This window comes from Poromitra crassiceps (genome assembly GCF_964638095.1).
Source record: "Poromitra crassiceps genome assembly, chromosome: 2".
Classification (NCBI taxonomy): domain Eukaryota; kingdom Metazoa; phylum Chordata; class Actinopteri; order Beryciformes; family Melamphaidae; genus Poromitra; species Poromitra crassiceps.
Genome location: NC_139624.1, coordinates 95,689,559 through 95,710,410, shown reverse-complemented (window position 1 = coordinate 95,710,410; position 20,852 = coordinate 95,689,559). Strand labels below are relative to the sequence as shown.

Here is a 20,852-nt window from a genome sequence, read left to right as displayed (position 1 = left end):
TAGCAGGGTATCCGTGGGGTCTTGAAAAGTATTAAAAGTTGATAAATCAATTTAGGGGAAATTAAGGCCTTTAAAAAGTATTAAAAGGCCTTAATCACCATTTCAGAGGAATTAAATGTATTGTGCCGATTGTGTTAAATGGGGATATGATATCCTCTATCGACAAAACCACATCCAGTCAAGAACATAGGGTCTGCACCAAAACCACATCCAGTCAAGAACATAGGGTCAGCACCAAAATCACATCCAGTCAAGAACATAGGGTCTGCACCAAAATCACATCCAGTCAAGAACATAGGGTCTGCACCAAAATCACATCCAGTCAAGAACATAGGGTCTGCCTGGAAAAATCTGGAGTTTTAAAATGGAAAGCGTGTAGGAACCGTGCCAATCATCTCACATATTCAGATCTGATATTTGCAGCTGTGAAGAACAATCCTCATCTATACAGTGATATGACCTACTTAGCAGGGCAGGGGCAAGACCAGACAAAATCTTCAAAACAAATCAAGGTCTGGAAAAAAGTATGGACTTTTTCTTTTTTTTAATGAAAATGTGTAGGAACCCTGTTATCCTGTTGTACTTTTTCCCCTCTCCTCTGCCCAGGTCTTGTCTAATATTTCCACTCTGGAATGTGGAACTCCTCCAGACTGATAGTTTCTCCAGCGCACCACGTCAGCCCGCCTCGCCTTCCTTTAAATACTCCAAATACCAAGCAGGAGAAACGCCTCTTTATTTCTCCTTTTCACTTGAATACAGAAGTGACATTGAGTCAGTTTTCTTACACAAACCCTCCTCTGGAAGTGTATGATTTTTAACTGCATACTATGCAACTGTTTTAGGCCCCTAATCAAATGTAGACAAACGTCTTTATTTTTTTTTGCATCTTAAAGTCATATTATTGATGAGTAGGACTTATCGATGAACCATGTGCTCTTTTAATTGTTATTATTGCACCATAACTCAAAACACACAAGCCTGTTTTGCTCCAATGTTTACAAACAATACAAATGTAAACAAAGCGTTTATGGCTTTCATGTACATCTAAAAGTCATTTGTAGCTCCTATAAACTGATGTTCATCAAGAGCTCTGTCAGCTAAAATATACTTTAACGTGCAAAGTGAAGAAGAAGAAAAAATATATAATGTACTTTAACGTGTAAAGTGAAGAAGAAGAAAAAAAGATACTTTAACGTGTAAAGTGAAGAAGAAGAAAAAAGTGTTTACATGTGAAGAGCCCTAAAAAGGTTGCACAGTATACTGTACCTTTAACAGCTGCTCATGTATCATAGTGTCAGCTAGGGATGCGCCATGATATCGGCATTTGGCACGGTCATCGGTATCGGCCGATAAAGGCTTCAAAATTAAATATCGCCCAAAACGAACATTTCTGCCAATATGACGGGCTGATCAAATGACATTTTAATTATGCCTACTGTAAATGCTCGTTGCTTTACTAAATACTCAGTTTGGTTTGAACATATAATTTGAACATATAATGGCATAAAAATATGTCATGTTTTACATAACCGAAGTTGAAGTATTTTTCTTATTTTTGCCCAGTGAATGTGTACATGTTGAAAAGCATTGTATTTATGTCTGTATCTGCCAGTGGGCTCACGGTAAGAGTAGGCATAATGTGTTAATTCCACTACATGGGAGACTTGATGCTCTCTGAAATTACATGTGCATAATCAGTATTGGCAATTGATCAAAAGAGTAAAAAAAATGTCAGCATATCCGATATGCACAAATCCAATATTGTGCATCCCTAGTGTCAGGTGTACACGAGCCGGCCATAAAGAGAACGCACGTTACTGCAGAACTTGTATGTACAGATTAAACATGCAGCATGCATATATACTGTAGCTTAACACACACACAGCCTGCCTTTAATATGAAAAGGCAAAAAAGCTCAGCATCCATAACAAAAACTGCACTTTAAAAACAGTTGAACGTAAAGAAATATATATTGCACTATTTTGATTTGATACAAAAAGCTTTATCTTGAGGAATAAACATGGGGGGGGGGGTAAGTTGGTAAGTTTAGTGAAGCTAGCGTCGCAAAAGCGCCAAGAATCGCCTTTTCTGGCGTGAAGGAAAGCTGACGATGTGGGGCTGTCAATCACAGGCTGCCCGGCGCTGTAGGCCCGCCCTCCACGCTCTGGAGCATGCTCAGTAGGACCAGTAGTAGCGAGGGTACTGGCCGTCGTAGTGGAACTCTCGCCACTGCTCGTTCGTTTCCCTCGTCCGCTCATTTTGCTCTGCGGGTGAAGAAATGGAGATGATTTATTATTATTATTTATTTTTTTCATAATCCCGTATGAACTCTGACCCCCTGGAACTCTGCAACACTGTTAAGCCTTTCGCCAGAATAAAATGTTGGCATGCACAGATACACTGAATCTCAACATTTATGAACCAAAAATATGTTGGGGTACATTTTTAATATGGGTTACATTGAAAACATGGCCGTTTCCAACATTAATTTGAAAACATGCAAATAAAAACACCTTTTGTTCTGGTAGTTAGTGTTATGAGATGGGTTAGGGTTAAATAACAAAACACGTTAAATGTGACTTCTGACTGAAATTACTTTGGAAAAGCTGGGAATCGAACTCCGGTCTCCATTGTCAGTGGCGCAGGCTTAGTTACCTTACGCCAGGCCTATTCAACTGGTGGCCCGGGGGCCAAAACCGGCCCACCAATCAAGTCACACCGGCCCGTGGACCAGATCTGTCTGACCTCTCTCTCTCTCTCTCTCTCCCCCTCTCTCTATCTGTCTCTCTGCCGCCTCTCTCTCCCCCTAACTCGATGACACAGAGGATTCATCAGCAGATTAAAAAAATCAAGTCCTGTTTCTGTTTTTCATCTGTGGATTGATTTTGATGTGTAATAAATATTTTTTAATTTAAGTTTCTGGAAGAAAAAAAAATCAAAACATGGGCCATGAGGCTATGAGTGGGCGACTTTTGCAATGTGGTTTCAGCGCTGAGTTGTCGGCTCGGTGGTCGACCGCAAATGGCCACCTTGCCTGGGCCTGCGGGGGGGGTTTCTTTACCGTCACGCTCCTCCTCCACGTAGTTCTCAAACTCGTCCCTCTGCTCCTCGTTGTACTCCCTCCTCCGCTCATCTGCTGACATCCTCACCCTCTGCTCCGCTGTGGAAAGAGAGGAGAGAGAAGTGAGGGAGGGAGCGAGAGAGAGATAGAAGACAGGGAGCAAGAGAGAGATAGAAGAGAGGGAGAGAGAGATGGGAGAGAGTTAGGGAGAGAGGGAGAGAGAGAAGAGAGTTAGGGAGAGAGAGATAGAAGAGAAGGACAGATATATAAGAGGGAGGGAGGGAGAGATAGAAGAGAGTGAGGGAGAGAGAAAGTCTTCATAATATTCAAACCACTGATGGACAGGAGGAATAGGCAGAGGTGGAGACTCGATGTCACAATCTGAATGACTTGAGACTTGATATATGAAGAGATCAAATCACTCACAGCAGTTTAATACCAGTTATAATGTATTATTACACGGCCTTGTTGAATAATCGATTCTGATTGGTCAATAACGGCATTCAGCTGCCTTATTTTTTCCAGATTCTTTATCCCCCGTTAGTGCTAATTTTAATGTATTTATCCTGGTTGCTGCTCCACTCTCTGCCAATCTGGGGAGAGCCGAAACTGGCTCCATGCTTCCTCCGAGACATGGGCAGTAGCCAGCCGCTTCTTTTCACCTGACAGGGGAAGCTTCACCGGTAGGACATAGCATGTGGGAGGTTCACGCTATTCCAACCAGTTCCCCTCCCTCCGAACAGGTGCGCCGAACGACCAGAGGAGGCACCACATCAGCGACCAGGATATTGCATGTTTTGGTGTGGGGTTCCTATATGAAGCAAACCCCCAGGGGGCACGGGGAGAACATGCAAACTCCACACAGAAAGGCCCTTTTGACGACCCCACCCGGGCGGTGGGCACTCGAGGACATGCGGACGGGTACGCACTCCTTCAGCGATCACAACGTCCCAGGTGAGAATCGAACCCAGGACCTTCTAGCTGTGAGGCGACAGCGGTACCACTGCACCACCGTGCCTGTTATTTCTGTATGACATACCGCAGCGAGGTACATCAGACTGATGCCCCAAATAGTGTCAAAATGACACCGCTCAGTTGGGTTGATGGGTGCCATTTGGAAAAGTTCACAGCAGAGCTGAGTTTAGAAACTGTGGTTGGGTCAGTTCTGTCACGCCGAGCGGCCCACCGCGGGGAGGATTGTTGACTCGGTGGTCAGCTGCAGATTGTCCCCCATGATTTGGCAAAACCCAACAAGTAAACAAACATTTGCAGCGCCCCCTTTAGGCCAATCAATGCAATTTCCTATAACTATAACACCACTGCTACTACTACTGCACTACCTGCAGCTCGGCTGCTGCTTGGCCTCGCCTGCCCTATTGGCGCGCGCAATCTCTTCCTCAGTCTCTCTCCCCCTCTCATCTCTCTCCCTCTCGTCTCTCTCCATCTCCCTCAGTCTCCCTCTCCTCTTTTTCCCTCAGCCTCTCTCATGTGTCACTGATGACATCAGTGATGTCACAATGATGTGGTATGACATCACTGATGACATAGGTAATTAGGCCAATCGCCTAATAAAAAAATCCGGCCCTGTCAGGTCACCGTCAGGTGCTCTTTACACCCCCTGAAAGTTTCAGCCCAATCGCACATAAAACGGCATCGCTGTGGCCGGCACAAAAATGTAAACAGAGTCCACATTACCAAATTTATATATATCAATGCAATGAGACACTTATGAGAAACAATGCAGATTTATTTTGCACGTGATCTCACATCTGAAACAGTAGCTTGACTCAAATCAACTTTCAATAACTATCAAACTAAATGAACGTCTGCCAAACGGTTTACAGTTTCCGGAGTGTGAGAAATAAATCAGCATTGTTTTGTTCTTTACACTCGTGCATTTCTAAAAGTCGCCTCACTATGATGCTTAATTAACGAAGGGCGGGCTATCATTAGCTAGCTATCATATGTTTTTTCTAAATCTTTTAAGTCACTTCAGATCTCATCATATCAATGTTTATTCATTTTCAGAATATTAACCCTTTAAAATGCCACTTTGCTTACATAATGCAGCTGTTTTTTCAGTTTAAATTTTCCACAAGATGAAATGCAGTTTTTTTCTATGCAACAACATTGAGTTTGATCAATTAAAAAAAATGTGTGCTTTGTCAAATTTAAAGAAAAATCCTATTATAATGCCCATAAAAACCATGGTGGGTGTTGGTGAAAACTATAATTTTCAAGCTGTCCAGGATGCATAAAATGCATGCTTTTTGTAAAAAAAGAAAAAAGAAAAGAAAAGAAAAAAGACCCAAAAATAGCACTTCTCTTTGCAGTTTCTATTTTTGGTCTCAAGGGATGATAGTGTGTATAATTACACACAGACAAAAATGGTCTCTAGGTCCTCAAGTGTGCAAATTTTTGACAAAGCTCCAAAATACATGCACACCCTCGCCATATTTCATACCGTACAGACTACAAAGACTAAAATTAATGTAATACAAACAATCCTAATAGACCATAAATGGTCTAGCAGTGCAGCATCCAGGTCTTCCAGACTCCTTCCTGCCATATAAGACCAAATCACCGTGACGTCACCATGTAAACAAATTTACTTCCGGGTACCACTTGGGGAAGGCGGCAGGTTTAAATGTGCGTGTTGTCAAATAAATGCTGTCAAACCCTCTCGTTGTTTTCGGCCGACTACTTTCAATTTAAATGGTTAAACGGTTGGTAAACATGCTTGTCCGACGTATCTAGCCTTTCTTCTGTGTTTGTTTTATGTAGTGTTAGCTAGCTAATAACGTTTGTTTGTCTGTCAAACTCGCTGTTTTTTTGCAGAGTCGTTAACGTTACAGACAGAGTAACCTCGCGTCACCAGGCTCTTCTCAGCGAGAAAGAGCCTGGTACAGACAGAGCTACTGACGCCACGTCAATTTAATTTAGCTTCAAGTCTACTCTAGTCTGGTCCAACAGGTAAATTAGCTAGTCTGTGTTGTTATGAATGATATTAAACAACAACACAACACGGACGAACCATTTTTGTCTTCTTTGTCTGTTTTTGTCTTCAACACGTCAGTTTGTGCCGTCCACCGCCATTATAATGTGTGGACCTCAGGGGTACCCGGAAGTAAATGTAAACATCCCGCTGATTTGGTCTATTGTGGACCGACAGACGGACCGGAGCCAAGCCACAGAGAGGCAGGTAAAGTATGACCTCATCATAACATAACAGCACGTTGATAAAGTTGGAATACAACTCCTTCAAAGGGTGTTTGCTCTCCACTACATCACTGATCCCCCGCTCCTCCATCCAAACTGCCCCGTCCCGGGTGCAAAAACACAGCCACCCATGCAGGTGCAGGCTGAGCAGCACTGTGTACATTAGACATTACTGGCTTGGCCGTGTTATTCTTTCAATCAGGCCCTCAATGAGATGACATCACAAGACGTTGAGTCAAGGCAGACGCACGCGTCCAGCCGTCCACTCCCAAAACTCACTTTCCTACCAAAGAGGCAGCTTAGCTGAGGGGAAAAAGGTCACACACACACACTTACACACGCACGCACGCACGCACGCACGCACACGCACGCACGCACGCACGCACGCACACACACACACACACACGCACACACACACACGCACGCACGCACACACACACACACACACACACCTCACATGTAAAACTAGTTGCCTATGAAAGAGGCCTTTGTATTGCCCTTCTGTGCCATCTGTTTGTTAACAGTACAGGTGGAGATAGTTACCTGTGGTTGTGCAGCAGTAAAGCTCTACTAGGCTAGGCTTTATACCCATCTTATCAGTCTAGAGGTTTTCAAAGTGGGAGGGGGGCGTCCCCAGGCGGGCTCCAAACAGTTTCAGGGGAGGCTCAGTGAATGGAAGTAAAAAGTATTACGTCAGTTATAGAGCACCACAGGAATGAGTCCGGAAGTAGCATGTTGGAGCTTACGGGGAAAAGTGAATGGGGTTTTAGAATGAGGATTTCACTTAAATGCATAAAATAAAGTCTGTGGTTAACAAAAGTTTATGGGAGCGCGAATTTGTGTTCAGCAGGATCATCTTCACAAACGGGAATCACTTTTATGACCCACAGTCTCAGACAGACCCTGGTTCTAGATCACACATTGGGGGCTGCAGCAGACAGGATCGAGTGTCCGTTCAGTTTCACCATATTTGCGAGTGAAATTCTGGTTTGCTGACATCACTATAAATGGCTTCTGGTTAATGAAGGTTTTCAAACCTTCCAGAATTCAACCAGGTATACTCGCTGCCACTTGGGGCCGCCAGAGTGCAAATGCAGCTTAAAAATAATAACAATCAAATAAATAGGCAGTTGACCAAATCTGCTTCAATCTGGTTATGTTGTACCTGGACACTGATTTCCTTAGCTTTTTTGTATTGGCGGTCCATGTCATTAATGCATATTGATTGACCTTCTGACCAGATCAAAACAGCCCTCTCTGATGGATTGTTGCTCCATGCACTTTAGCATACACTATGTTGAGGGATAGCAGCTCCATGCTAACCCTTTAGCGTACATTATGTTGACTGATAGTAGCTCCATGCTAACGCTTTATGTTGACTGATAGTAGTTCCATGCTAATGCTTTATGTTGACTGATAGTAGCTCCATGCTAGCAATTTAGCATACAATATGTTGATGGATAGTAGCCCCATGCTAACCCTTTAGCATACATTATGTTGAGTGATAGTAGCTCCATGCTAACGCTTTATGTTGACTGATAGTAGCTCCATGCTAACACTTTATGTTGACTGTTAGTAGCTCCATGCTAACACTTTAGCATACACTATGTTGAGGGATAGTAGCTCCATGCGAATGTTTTAGCATACATTATGTTGAGTGACACAGATCACACAAAATTGCAGTTTTAGGAGTCCCGCAAAGCCCGCAGCCTCGCCACAGAAATTGCTTTCACACAGAGCCAAGCAGCACGGCCACATTCCCGTGCTGCTGTGTACTTTCAGGTGAAATCCCCTGCTCCCGGATTGAAAGGCGAGCGGAGGGATTTCCAGCTCCTCCTAGCCCAAATTAATATTTTCATAGGTTAGTGTAGCCTGGCTACTGTATGATGAACGAATTCATTCAACAACAAGACTTCCCTCCTTCTCCTAGTCCGCTGAGCAGGAGGATAGGTGCACTCGCATGGTGGGCGGGCTCATCTGCCGACTTTCTGGCAGCGTAGTGTTGCATTAATTGCATTCAAGGAAAGCCAACTTTATTTATACAACACATTTCATAGAAGTAAATTCACTGACTAAGCAGATCGATATGGTGTCACCTTGTGTAATTCATTCAACAACCAAACATCGCTGATGTATGCCAGCCAAGGAGGTGCAGCTGTGCAGGTGCAGAAAACACGAAAGTGAAGCATTCGCACTGCTCCGCCTTGCTGCTCCGACGCTTTCAAGTGAGGCGGGTTGCCTGCTAAACCGGCGCTGTGACAAGCTTTGCTCCCGGGACAAAAGGCGTATAACAATTTACCACCAACGCGCGTTCATGACTTTCACATCGGAGGAGCGGATCCTATTTTCCGTGCATTTTTCGGCTTTCAAGGCCGGTGTGAAAGAGCTTAGAAGCTCCATACTAACGCTTTAGCATAGACTATGTTGAGTGATGATAAGTAGCTCCATGCTAACCCTTTATGTTGACTGATAGTATCTCCATGCTAACACTTTATGTTGACTGATAGTAGCTCCATGCTAACACTTTAGCATACACTATGTTGAGCGATAGCAGCCATAAGCATTATCCAAAGTAAGAATTACCTTTTAGTCTTAGCATGACGCATCAGAGCGGGGACATGAGGATGATTTTGGTGTGGAAGAGGTCTTTACTTTAGGTTGAGCAGCAGGACAGTTTCCCACAAACAGTATAGATGGTTTCCACATAATTGTCAGTCCTGTTAGTAAACACTGCAACAGGAGGTGAGCTGGGGTTCAATTTAGAATGTTGTTGTTGTCAAGTTAAAACGGTCTATATTCCTTTAAGAGTCATTTGGTCCTTGCATTCCTGCCTCAGCTCCTGCAGGGATTTTCCTATCTGCACATCACTTCTCTACCAGAGTCACAACTTCAAAGTCCCTAACACACACACACACACACACACACACACACACACACACACACACACACACACACACACACACACACACACACACACACACACACACACACACTCTCTCTCACACACGCACGCATGCACACACACACACACACACACGGCTGCCCCCGCTGGTTCTCACGGACTGAGCTGGCAAGTGACATAAACAACCTTTTTCTAAGTGACGTTTTTTTTCTCCAGGACTGTGGGTCTGTTTGTTCAGAGTTGTGCCCCACTTTGGTGCTGTGACGGGCGGGCGAGGTGGAGCCAACCACAGCCCCTCTCTGGAGGGGACACACACACACACGCACACGCGCACGCGCACACACACACACACACACACACACACACACACACACACACACACACACACACACACACACACACACACACACACACACACACACACACACACACGTTTTCCATTGGAAAACAGACAATTTTCCATAATAGCTGCTATTATGAGTGGAGATAGTTGCAAGTGAAAGAATTCCCCTAATGAAAACTAGATCAGTGTGATGATGCCTGCCTACCTAAATGTTTACACCTGCAGACTCAGTGCCTGAGCTCTTTTTGACTTGGCCATCCCCACGCACACACTTCTGAAAGACTTCACCTGTGTCTCTGTTAATTGTAATATTGTTTGTTGACAGACCTGTCCTACACCTGTTTGCATCAGCTCAGGCTCAGATGAAGCCTATGTGGAAGTGATAAAAGCTGTAGGTCAAGTCAAGTCAAGTTTATTTGTATAGCACATTTCATACACAGAGGCAATTCAAAGTGCTTCACATAAAATGGTTGACAGGAAAATAAAAGAAGAGAATAAAATGGACATTTAAAAGCATCACAACAAAACTTAAAAAAAAGTATAAAAAGTATAAAAAGTGCATTAAGCAACAGGCGCAGCAGTTGCAAAAAGAGCAAAAAACTTATAGGGTTATTGGGTTTTGCATAATAGAATAAATTAATTTATCTATAATGAGTCCCTCGACATCATGACTATATAAGAAACATGACTACACACACATAAAACTCAGGTCTGGGTACGGTGTCCTCTTTTCCTCTATACTGCAGTTTGGACGCCAAGCATACCCCCGCTTGTACCTTGCGTCATCTGTTGCCCGTCGACAAACAGGTCGTTTTTTTTCTCTAAACCTTGCTTAAAACGAGTACGGCTCAAGTAAGCTCCCCTTACGCGTGCGTCCCTCCTGACGCATCACCTCACCCTCTTGTGAGTATATCCGTATTACGGAACCATCCCCCAGACCTGCAGATTTTGGCAGCAATTACAATCATCTATGTTTTAAAACCAAGCGACGGTAAACATAAAAGTCTTCAGTCTATTTTTAAAAGTAAGTAAAGTTGGGGCAGATCTGAGGTCTTCAGGCAATTTGTTCCAGCTAGCAGAAGCATAGTGGGTAAATGCGGCCTTCCCATGATTTAATTTGATCCTAGGGACAGTTAATAAGCTGGACCATGCTGACCTAAGACTAAGAGGTCTAGACGGTTCGTAGCGTGGGAGCAATTCAGCGATGTATTTTGGGCCTAGGCCATTAAGTGATTTATAGACTAATAACAGTATTTTAAAATCTATTCTATGACACACTGGCAACCAGTGTAAGGACTTAAGAACTGGAGTGAGATGATCAGCTTTCTTAGTCTTCGTTAGAACTCTAGCAGCAGCATTCTGAATGAGCTGTGCTCCTTTATATTAAGGAACACATATTAAAGGGATACGCCAACATTTTGGGACTTTAGGCCATTTGTTATATTGTCTATATCAAAACTAGAATGCACATGGTTTTATTTTCAATCTGCGTGCCCTACACAGAGTGGTACAGCCATCGCTGCTACTTACTGTAACTAGTGCTACAATGATGTGACCGGTGCAGCTGCCTACTCTCGTTCAGTCGCTTAAAGTACACATTGCAACAGCGTCACAAACACTCACATGTACATGCTGTGACTTGTGTACTCAATTGACAAATGGCGTAAACTCCCAAAATGTTGGTGTATCCCTTTAACCAGTAACTAGTTCCTTATTAGCATGCATATTAGTAGCATATTGGCTGTTTATGACTCATTATAAAGCACTTATTAATGCCTTATTCTGCATGATCATATTCTACCACTACTAGGCTCTTCATTCAGTTTTCCCCCATTCTAAAGTGAGCTCTTGCTCATCACTAGTAGTTTGACACTTAGTTCCCTATTCTAAAGAGAATGTGTCCAGTGCTGATGATTTGTTTTGAGGTGCATCCAGTGCTGCTGATGCTTTGGTTTGAGATGTGTCCGGCGCTAAAGCTTTGGTTTGAGATGTGTCCGGTGCTAAAGCTTTGGTTTGAGATGTGTCCGGTGCTGATGCTTTGTTTTGAGATGTGTCCGGTGCTAAAGCTTTGGTTTGAGATGTGTCCTGTGCTGATGCTTTGGTTTGAGATGTGTCCTGTGCTGATGCTTTGGTTTGAGATGTGTCCTGTGCTGATGCTTTGGTTTGAGATGTGTCCGGCCCTAAAGCTTTGTTTTGAGATGTGTCCTGTGCTAAAGCTTTGGTTTGAGATGTGTCCGGCCCTAAAGCTTTGGTTTGAGATGTGTCCGGTGCTAAAGCTTTGGTTTGAGATGTGTCCTGTGCTGATGCTTTGGTTTGAGATGTGTCCGGCCCTAAAGCTTTGTTTTGAGATGTGTCCTGTGCTAAAGCTTTGGTTTGAGATGTGTCCGGCCCTAAAGCTTTGGTTTGAGATGTGTCCGGTGCTAAAGCTTTGGTTTGAGATGTGTCCTGTGCTGATGCTTTGGTTTGAGATGTGTCCTGTGCTGATGCTTTGGTTTGAGATGTGTCCTGTGCTGATGCTTTGGTTTGAGATGTGTCCGGCCCTAAAGCTTTGTTTTGAGATGTGTCCTGTGCTAAAGCTTTGGTTTGAGATGTGTCCGGCCCTAAAGCTTTGGTTTGAGATGTGTCCGGTGCTAAAGCTTTGGTTTGAGATGTGTCCTGTGCTGATGCTTTGGTTTGAGATGTGTCCGGCCCTAAAGCTTTGTTTTGAGATGTGTCCTGTGCTAAAGCTTTGGTTTGAGATGTGTCCGGCCCTAAAGCTTTGGTTTGAGATGTGTCCGGTGCTAAAGCTTTGGTTTGAGATGTGTCCTGTGCTGATGCTTTGGTTTGAGATGTGTCCTGTGCTGATGCTTTGGTTTGAGATGTGTCCTGTGCTGATGCTTTGGTTTGAGATGTGTCCGGTGCTAAAGCTTTGGTTTGAGATGTGTCCTGTGCTGATGCTTTGGTTTGAGATGTGTCCTGTGCTGATGCTTTGGTTTGAGATGTGTCCTGTGCTGATGCTTTGGTTTGAGATGTGTCCGGTGCTGATGCTTTGGTTTGAGATGTGTCCGGTGCTAAAGCTTTGGTTTGAGATGTGTCCTGTGCTAAAGCTTTGGTTTGAGATGTGTCCTGTGCTGATGCTTTGGTTTGAGATGTGTCCTGTGCTGATGCTTTGGTTTGAGATGTGTCCGGTGCTGATGCTTTGGTTTGAGATGTGTCCGGTGCTGATGCTTTGGTTTGAGATGTGTCCTGTGCTGATGCTTTGGTTTGAGATGTGTCCTGTGCTGATGCTTTGGTTTGAGATGTGTCCTGTGCTGATGCTTTGGTTTGAGATGTGTCCTGTGCTGATGCTTTGGTTTGAGATGTGTCCGGTGCTGATGCTTTGGTTTGAGATGTGTCCTGTGCTGATGCTTTGGTTTGAGATGTGTCCTGTGCTAAAGCTTTGGTTTGTGATGTGTCCGGTGCTGATGCTTTGGTTTGAGATGTGTCCTGTGCTGATGCTTTGGTTTGAGATGTGTCCTGTGCTGATGCTTTGGTTTGAGATGTGTCCGGTGCTGATGCTTTGGTTTGAGATGTGTCCTGTGCTGATGCTTTGGTTTGAGATGTGTCTGGTGCTAAAGCTTTGGTTTGAGATGTGTCCTGTGCTGATGCTTTGGTTTGAGATGTGTCTGGTGCTAAAGCTTTGGTTTGAGATGTGTCCTGTGCTAAAGCTTTGGTTTGAGATGTGTCTGGTGCTAAAGCTTTGGTTTGAGATGTGTCCTGTGCTGATGCTTTGGTTTGAGATGTGTCCTGTGCTGATGCTTTGGTTTGAGATGTGTCCTGTGCTGATGCTTTGGTTTGAGATGTGTCCGGTGCTGATGCTTTGGTTTGAGATGTGTCCTGTGCTGATGCTTTGGTTTGAGATGTGTCCTGTGCTAAAGCTTTGGTTTGAGATGTGTCCGGTGCTGATGCTTTGGTTTGAGATGTGTCCTGTGCTGATGCTTTGGTTTGAGATGTGTCCTGTGCTGATGCTTTGTTTTGAGATGTGTCCGGTGCTGATGCTTTGGTTTGAGATGTGTCCGGTGCTGATGCTTTGTTTTGAGATGTGTCCTGTGCTGATGCTTTGGTTTGAGATGTGTCCTGTGCTGATGCTTTGTTTTGAGATGTGTCCGGTGCTGATGCTTTGGTTTGAGATGTGTCCGGTGCTGATGCTTTGGTTTGAGATGTGTCCGGTGCTGATGCTTTGTTTTGAGATGTGTCCGGTGCTGATGCTTTGTTTTGAGATGTGTCCGGTGCTGATGCTTTGTTTTGAGATGTGTCCGGTGCTGATGCTTTGGTTTGAGATGTGTCCGGTGCTGATGCTTTGGTTTGAGATGTGTCCGGTGCTGATGCTTTGGTTTGAGATGTGTCCTGTGCTGATGCTTTGGCAGTGGAAGAATGAGCTTATTATTGTACGGAGAAAATGTGCTCCATACTACCCTGTGACTCCTGCCGCCTCCAACTCGTGTGTGTGTGTGTGTGTGTGTGTCGGAATCAGATTTAAGAGCTGCTCTTGTATAGAACACCTGGTTGAGTTTCCAGTCTCCTCTCTCTCTCTCTCTCTCTCTCTCTCTCTCTCTCTCTTTCTCTCTTTCTCTCTTTCTCTCTCTCTCTTTCTCTCTCTTTCTCTCTCTCTCTCTCTCTTTCTCTCTTTCTCTCTCTCTCTCTCTCTCTTTCTCTCTTTCTCTCTCTCTCTTTCTCTCTTTCTCTCTTTCTCTCTCTCTTTCTCTCTTTCTCTCTCCCTCTCTCTGAACTTTCACAGTTTTCAGTCACAAACTCAAATCATATCGCCCTCATTCAACTACAAACCAATAAACCAACACACACACACACACACACACACACGCACACGTTTGTACATCTTAGTGAGGACATTCATTGACATCATGCATTCCCTAGCTAGCCCCTAACCTTAACCATCACCATCATTAACTAATGCCTAAGCCTAACACTTACCCTAACCTAACACTTACCCTAACACTTACCCTAACCTAACACTTACCCTAACCTAACCCTTCAAACCAAGTCTCAACCTTCAAACAGGCCTTTGAAGGTGTGTGACAAAGTGAGGACCGGCCAAAATGTCCTCACTTTCCTCAAATGTCCTCACTTAGTTATAAAACTCAAATTGGTCCTCCCTAAAATAGATGTGCAAGAAAACACACACACACACACACACACACACACACACACACACACACACACACACACACACACACACACACACACACACACACACACACACACACACACACACACACACACACACACACACACACACACACACACACACATCACCACACATCACCAGCATTCTTCTCCAGGAGGCCAGGCCCTGCAGTATTTAAAAGCATCCACATTGTGGCCACATTGACCACACAAGCACAGCCCACCGGTCAGCTCGTAACACCACACATAAATCAACATAAACAACCCTCTGAGCAGCCACTTCACACACACCTCCCTGCAGCATAGAGACGACACATAGCACCTCCTTCAACCTCTGACCAGCCACTTCACACACACCTCCCTGCAGCATAGAGACGACACATAGCACCTCCTTCAACCTCTGACCAGCCACTTCACACACACCTCCCTGCAGCATAGAGACGACACATAGCACCTCCTTCAACCTCTGACCAGCCACTTCACACACACCTCCCTGCAGCATAGAGATGACACACACACCTCCTTCAACCTCTGAGCAGCCACTTCACACACACCTCCCTGCAGCATAGAGACGACACATAGCACCTCCTTCAACCTCTGAGCAACCACTTCACACACACCTCCCTGCAGCATAGAGACGACACATAGCACCTCCTTCAACCTCTGACCAGCCACTTCACACACACCTCCCTGCAGCATAGAGATGACACATAGCACCTCCTTCAACCTCTGACCAGCCACTTCACACACACCTCCCTGCAGCATAGAGACGACACACAGCACCTCCTTCAACCTCTGACCAGCCACTTCACACACACCTCCCTGCAGCATAGAGATGACACACACACCTCCCTGCAGCATAGAGATGACACACACACCTCCCTGCAGCATAGAGATGACACACACACCTCCCTGCAGCATAGAGATGACACACACACCTCCCTGCAGCATAGTGATGACACACACACCTCCCTGCAGCATAGAGATGACACACACACCTCCCTGCAGCATAGAGATGACACACACACCTCCCTGCAGCATAGAGATGACACACAGCACCTCCTTCCATCTCCCGCTATTTCTTCTCAGATGGACAAATCCTTTTTGCGCTGAAGCCAAAAATGCAGCAAATGTCTGTTTTGCGTGATTATGGAGCCCACTGCTTTTCCCGACAAGACCCGCCCTGCGTAGCATTCAAGCACTAGGATTGGCCAGGAGCCCAGGCTCGCACGAGCCTGGGTTGGTTAGGTTTTGGCATGAGTGACATTGGTTAAGGGATAGTTGGGTTTTTTTATGTGGGAGTGTATGAGGTACTTACCAATAGTCAGTGTACTACACAGCCGCATCAGGCAAGTAGAGCTGTCTGCTGACGAGTATGAACAGGGTCACGAGCAAAAACGTAAAAATAAAAAAAGGAAAGAAACAGAAACAGGAAAAACAAAAACCACAAAATGCTTCCATACTGCTCAGCTGGCATAATCCAAGTCTCCACAAGCCCTGAGATGCCAAGTTGATTTGAAAAGATGAGAAGAGGAAGAAGGAAGTGAGGTTCCAGCTCCACATGGCTACTGTAGATTCCAGCAAAAAATTGTGTAAATGAGGTCAACTTGGCATCTCAGGGCTTGTGGAGACTTGAATTACGCCAGGTGAGCAGTATGGAAGCTTTTTATGCTTTTTTATTTTAAATTTTTTAGCTTTGTGCTCGTGAACCTGTTCACACTCAGCAGACAGCTCTACCTGCCTGATGCAGCCGGTCTCCAGTTCTCCAAACTGGGACCGTGCCGGCTGCATTCTACTGCATGTAGCACACTGACTGTCTGCAAGTACCTCATACAACCAACTAGGCCGGACAAAGAAAAATAAATCAATAATAACCTATAAATGACTGTCCATTTTCTTTTAGAATTACAGGTACAGTTTATACATTTTCATTTTTGTACATGTTTTCACTTAGCTTCCAATCAGAGGCTGATTCACTTGATTTATGAACTCAGTAAACACTTTCCTAATGAGTTGATGGTCTCAATCTCTAGTTTGAAACCAATGGGTGACGTCACGCGGCTACGTCCATATTTGTATAGGCTACAGTCTATGGTTACTACAAGCAGACTGGTGAAAACATACAGTCTGTCGTTGGCTCCGCCTCTCTGCCGTTAAATGACACAAACCCACCTTGGAGCTCCGCCTGGTGGTGGACCGAGCGACGACTGCGCCGTCTGAAGAAGTTGGAGGCGTCCGACTCAGGCATGAAGACTCGCCGTGCTGCCCCTAGAGGTCAGATGGTGGAAGGAAGGAGTCATAACAGAGACCTTTAATATAGATAGAGACACCACACTCCATGCTCTGCCAATGATAAGAAATGGTACTTCTTCCAGTCTCCTAAATGGGCGGTGTCATCAGCTTGTGATTGGCTGTCTGTCAATGGTATGAAACTTCATTGGCTAACGACCAGTCTCCTAAGTGGGCGTGGCAGTGGCACAGATACAGGAAGTGACGTTGGGGTGTGTCTGTCTATATAAGGTCTCTGGTCATAAGGGGAACATGTAACAGAAACATTAGACGGCGTTGAGCAGGTCTCTCACCTTTCGGCTCGTCTGCTTTGGGGTCGGCGGCGTCTCGGACGGCAGCGCTCTCCGCCCCACTGGAGACTAGAGTGGGAAAGGAGAGATGATTGGCTGTCTCAATACATGTGTTCTGTCTTTAACCATACTAGTGCAGTGCCCGTTCACCTCCTTCCCCTACTCCCCCATTCCCCTCTCCCACTCTTCACCCATCCTCTCCCTACTTGCAACCCCCCCCCCCCCCCCCCCCCCCCCACACACACACACATTTAGTTGAATTTCATGAAATCCAACACTGCACTTCCTCGGGTCCCCAGCAGTGCACCCGCCAAGTTTGAAGTAAATCGGACGAATGGTTCTCAAGTTTTGTAAGCCGTATTCTGATTGGTCAAGATCGGTTCTCAAGATTTTTTGTGTGTGTTGCCAGTAGGTGGCGCTATGACTTTGCGCATCTCCGAATTGCACGAAATTCAGCACTGCACTCAGGTCAGGTCCGCCTAAACGCACTCCCCCAGTTTGAAGTCGATCGCATTAGCGGTTCTTGACATACGTGAAGGACAGACAGACGTCCTCGGAATTCACGCAGAAATAGGCTAGTATACATAGAGACCTCATTTAATGAATTACCCCAAACCTCTGCGTTTCGTGAAGGATTTCATTCCATAATTTCTGATTTAGCAAAGCAAAACGTCAAGTTTGTCCCAAAAATGCAATCCAATCATGGATCATGCACACCACAAAGATCCAGATCCCCCAAATCACCTATATAAACTTCTCTTCTGCTCTGTATTTTATTGCCTAGGGATGTTTCTGGACAAGACTTTCATCAAGATATGTCTCATGGCATTTGATGTTTGTGCCAAAAATTGCAACTAAAACCTTTCCCACTGCTGCCTCCAGCTTTCATGACTGGAGGAAGATAGAAATCTCATGTCTAGAAGAAGACAAATAATTTGCAAGCCAATATTAGGACTGGAGTTTTTTTTAAATTAAAATCACTTCAATATTTACAGTCAGTCTGTGTGGGAACGCCACGCCACTTCCTTTTAAAGCCGTGGGGGAAAATGGCAGAAAGAGGTGCCTGAATGTATCTCCACAATTATTACAAGAGGACGTCTCCAGGTCACGGTAGCCACATGACTCTTGTCCCTTTGTAGCTCGTCAACATCTGTGAATTCACACCATTTCTTCGCTTATTGGTAAATTTGGCAAGAACGTGACCGACGAAGCATCATTTATTTCATTAAAATATAAATTCTACAACAGCATGAGTGAATACTGGATTCTGATTGGCTAGCAACAGTGGTAAATACGCCAACAATCTACAGTTCAGCTCCAACCGCAGTATCACTCCGCTCCCTGATGCTGACTCCGCTCCCTGTGCTGACTCCGCCCACTGTTAGCCTGTCAGTCTGCAAATCTTTAACAAGGAAATGGCCGATCTCTAACAAGGAAATGTCCGATTTCGTAGTAACGTTTGATTTACTGGGTGGATTGAGTTTTGAGCAGTGGTTAGATGAAGATGAAGGTGAAGTGAACAAAGAACGACATGGTGAAATTGGGGAGAGAGAACTGGCTGAGCTTGAGTTGTCACGAGTTCGGACTAGCGGGAGGTCGGACTAGCGGGAGGTCGGACTAGCGCCCGGACCCCGAACCTGGGACTGTCAAACAAACAAACGCCCTCTGCCGTCACCAGATATCAACACACCACCACCAAAACGGGCTGCTTTAGATAACTGTTTAAATAACTGTACTTTTACAGGCAATGTATCAATAACTGTGAATCCCGTTAAGGAATAGGTTAGTTGTTTTTTGGCTCAAAGGCAACTAAATGTTTAGTGCAATCATTGATCTTGTGTATGGAACTATATTCTGTGGCGGAAGGATAAATGTATTCTGAAACCAGTAATGATTATAAATAAATGAATTGGATGTTACAATTGTGTATTTTTTATATTATTTGGTAGCTGTTGTAGAAAACAAATTTACCACTCGAGGTCGGGGATTGTGGCCACATTTACCACTGGTACAGGGTTTATAGCACTCGGCTTCGCCTCGTGCCACAACCCTGTACCAGTGGTAAATGTGGCCACAACCCCCTCCCTCTCGTGGTAAATTTGTTAATTTCTTCATGGTGTATTTTTGCGGATGAGGATTGTAGGAATACGGTCAGATTGTGGGAGGCGGGCCTCCCCCAGGGGGGCTCCAAACAGTTTCAGGGGAGACTCCGTGAATGAAAGTTATCACATTGGTTATCAAAAGGAGATCACATAGAATAGCCTAAATGTGTGAATGGTTAAAGAGATAGTTTTGGGGAAGTTTACTGTGAAACAAATAAATGCCATCAGACAGACCTTTTGATGTATTTGGTGCAGTCTGAAGCATGTCAACAGCAATATCACACTATCTTGGCTCAATTTGTTGAGTGGCAATAAGATCAAATTATGGGGGGCTTTGTCTAAGGGGAGGCCCACAGTCTCAGACTTTGAAAACCCCTTGTCTGTCTTATTTTGTCCACAACCCAAAGATGTTCAGTTTACTGTTATGGAGGAGTAAAGAAACCAGAAAATATTCACATTTAAGAAGCTGGAACCAGGAGCGTCCTGGTGGCTCACCTGGTACCACAAAGGCTTAGTCCTTTGCACGGCCGACCCGGGTTCAAATCTGACCCGCGGTCCCCCATCACATGCTATCCCCCCCAACCCTCCCCCCACCCAACCCCCGGTCCCCCCCACCCACCCGCCCACCGCCACACCAATCAAAGGGAAAATCCCCCCCCCCCCAAACAAAAAAAATCCTAAAAAAGAAGAAGCTCAAATCAGAGAATTTTGACTTTTCCCCCCTTAAAAAACTATAAAAAGATAGCTGTCGATTAATGTATTAGACAACTAATCAATGAAACGTATCTTAAAAGGACAATGGCACATCTTGAAGCTATGTGACCACAAATCTACCCTCCTGCTGATCACCAATACCCCACCCCTCGTGCCAGTCTCAGCCCCGCTCAAGTACTCACTGGTGAGGATGAGGAGGGTGGCGAGCAGCGCCAGGACGAAGACTCGGGTCCAGGACATCTTTTAGAGCAAAACTCAGAACCTGCTGGATCTCACCGCACCACATGAACTGAACTGAACCCAGAGAGAGAGAGAGAGAGAGAGAGAGAGAGAGAGAGATGAGGGAGGCAATGGGAGGAGAGAGAGAGAGTCTCTCAGGGAGGAGGGGGGAGGCCAGCTGGAATTTCAATCGCCCAAGGGAGAAGGAGGAGGAGGTCGGGTTGAGGAGAGAGAGAGAGAGACCACAACTTAGAAAAACAAAAGAAATCAGGTAAAAAAAGACATCTCTGCTCACTCTAATGACTGAAGATGAGATGCATTCCCCTAAATATCTTCCAGGGTTCCCACACCTCCTTCAACATTGTTCATTCAACATTTGATCAGACTTACACACTAATTGTTCAGTATTCCCCCTTTCAGTTATTCATTTAAATAGACACATAAGATGTACACTGTACTCTCCTCAACATTCACACACACATTTAATCTCATTAAACACAGAAATCCTAATCTATCATGTCGTCATCAGCAAGCAATACCACTGTGTCCA

At 44.9% G+C, this 20,852-nt stretch overlaps 1 protein-coding gene across 1 annotated transcript; it reads right to left on the bottom strand.

The window, feature by feature from the left end:
- Window positions 1-871: 871 nt before the first annotated feature.
- ucmaa (upper zone of growth plate and cartilage matrix associated a) lies at window positions 872-20,384 on the bottom strand. Its single transcript, XM_083656894.1, has 5 exons — window positions 20,266-20,384; window positions 17,271-17,336; window positions 16,861-16,956; window positions 3,062-3,160; window positions 872-2,264 (listed from the first exon to the last, which is right to left on the bottom strand). Exons 1-5 carry the CDS (start codon window positions 20,321-20,323, stop codon window positions 2,176-2,178), a joined length of 408 nt encoding a protein of 135 aa, XP_083513020.1. The 5' UTR covers window positions 20,324-20,384; the 3' UTR covers window positions 872-2,175.
- Between the last annotated feature and the right edge of the window lie 468 nt (window positions 20,385-20,852).

Coding starts and splice junctions, on each gene's coding strand:
- ucmaa (XM_083656894.1), bottom strand. CDS start 20,323: ATGTCCTGGACCCGAGTCTTCGTCCTGGCGCTGCTCGCCACCCTCCTC. Junction 16,957..17,270: donor CAAAGCAGACGAGCCGAAAG/GTGAGAGACCTG, acceptor TCTGACCTCTAG/GGGCAGCACGGCGAGTCTTC. Junction 2,265..3,061: donor CGTGGAGGAGGAGCGTGACG/GTAAAGAAACCC, acceptor CTTCACCCGCAG/AGCAAAATGAGCGGACGAGG.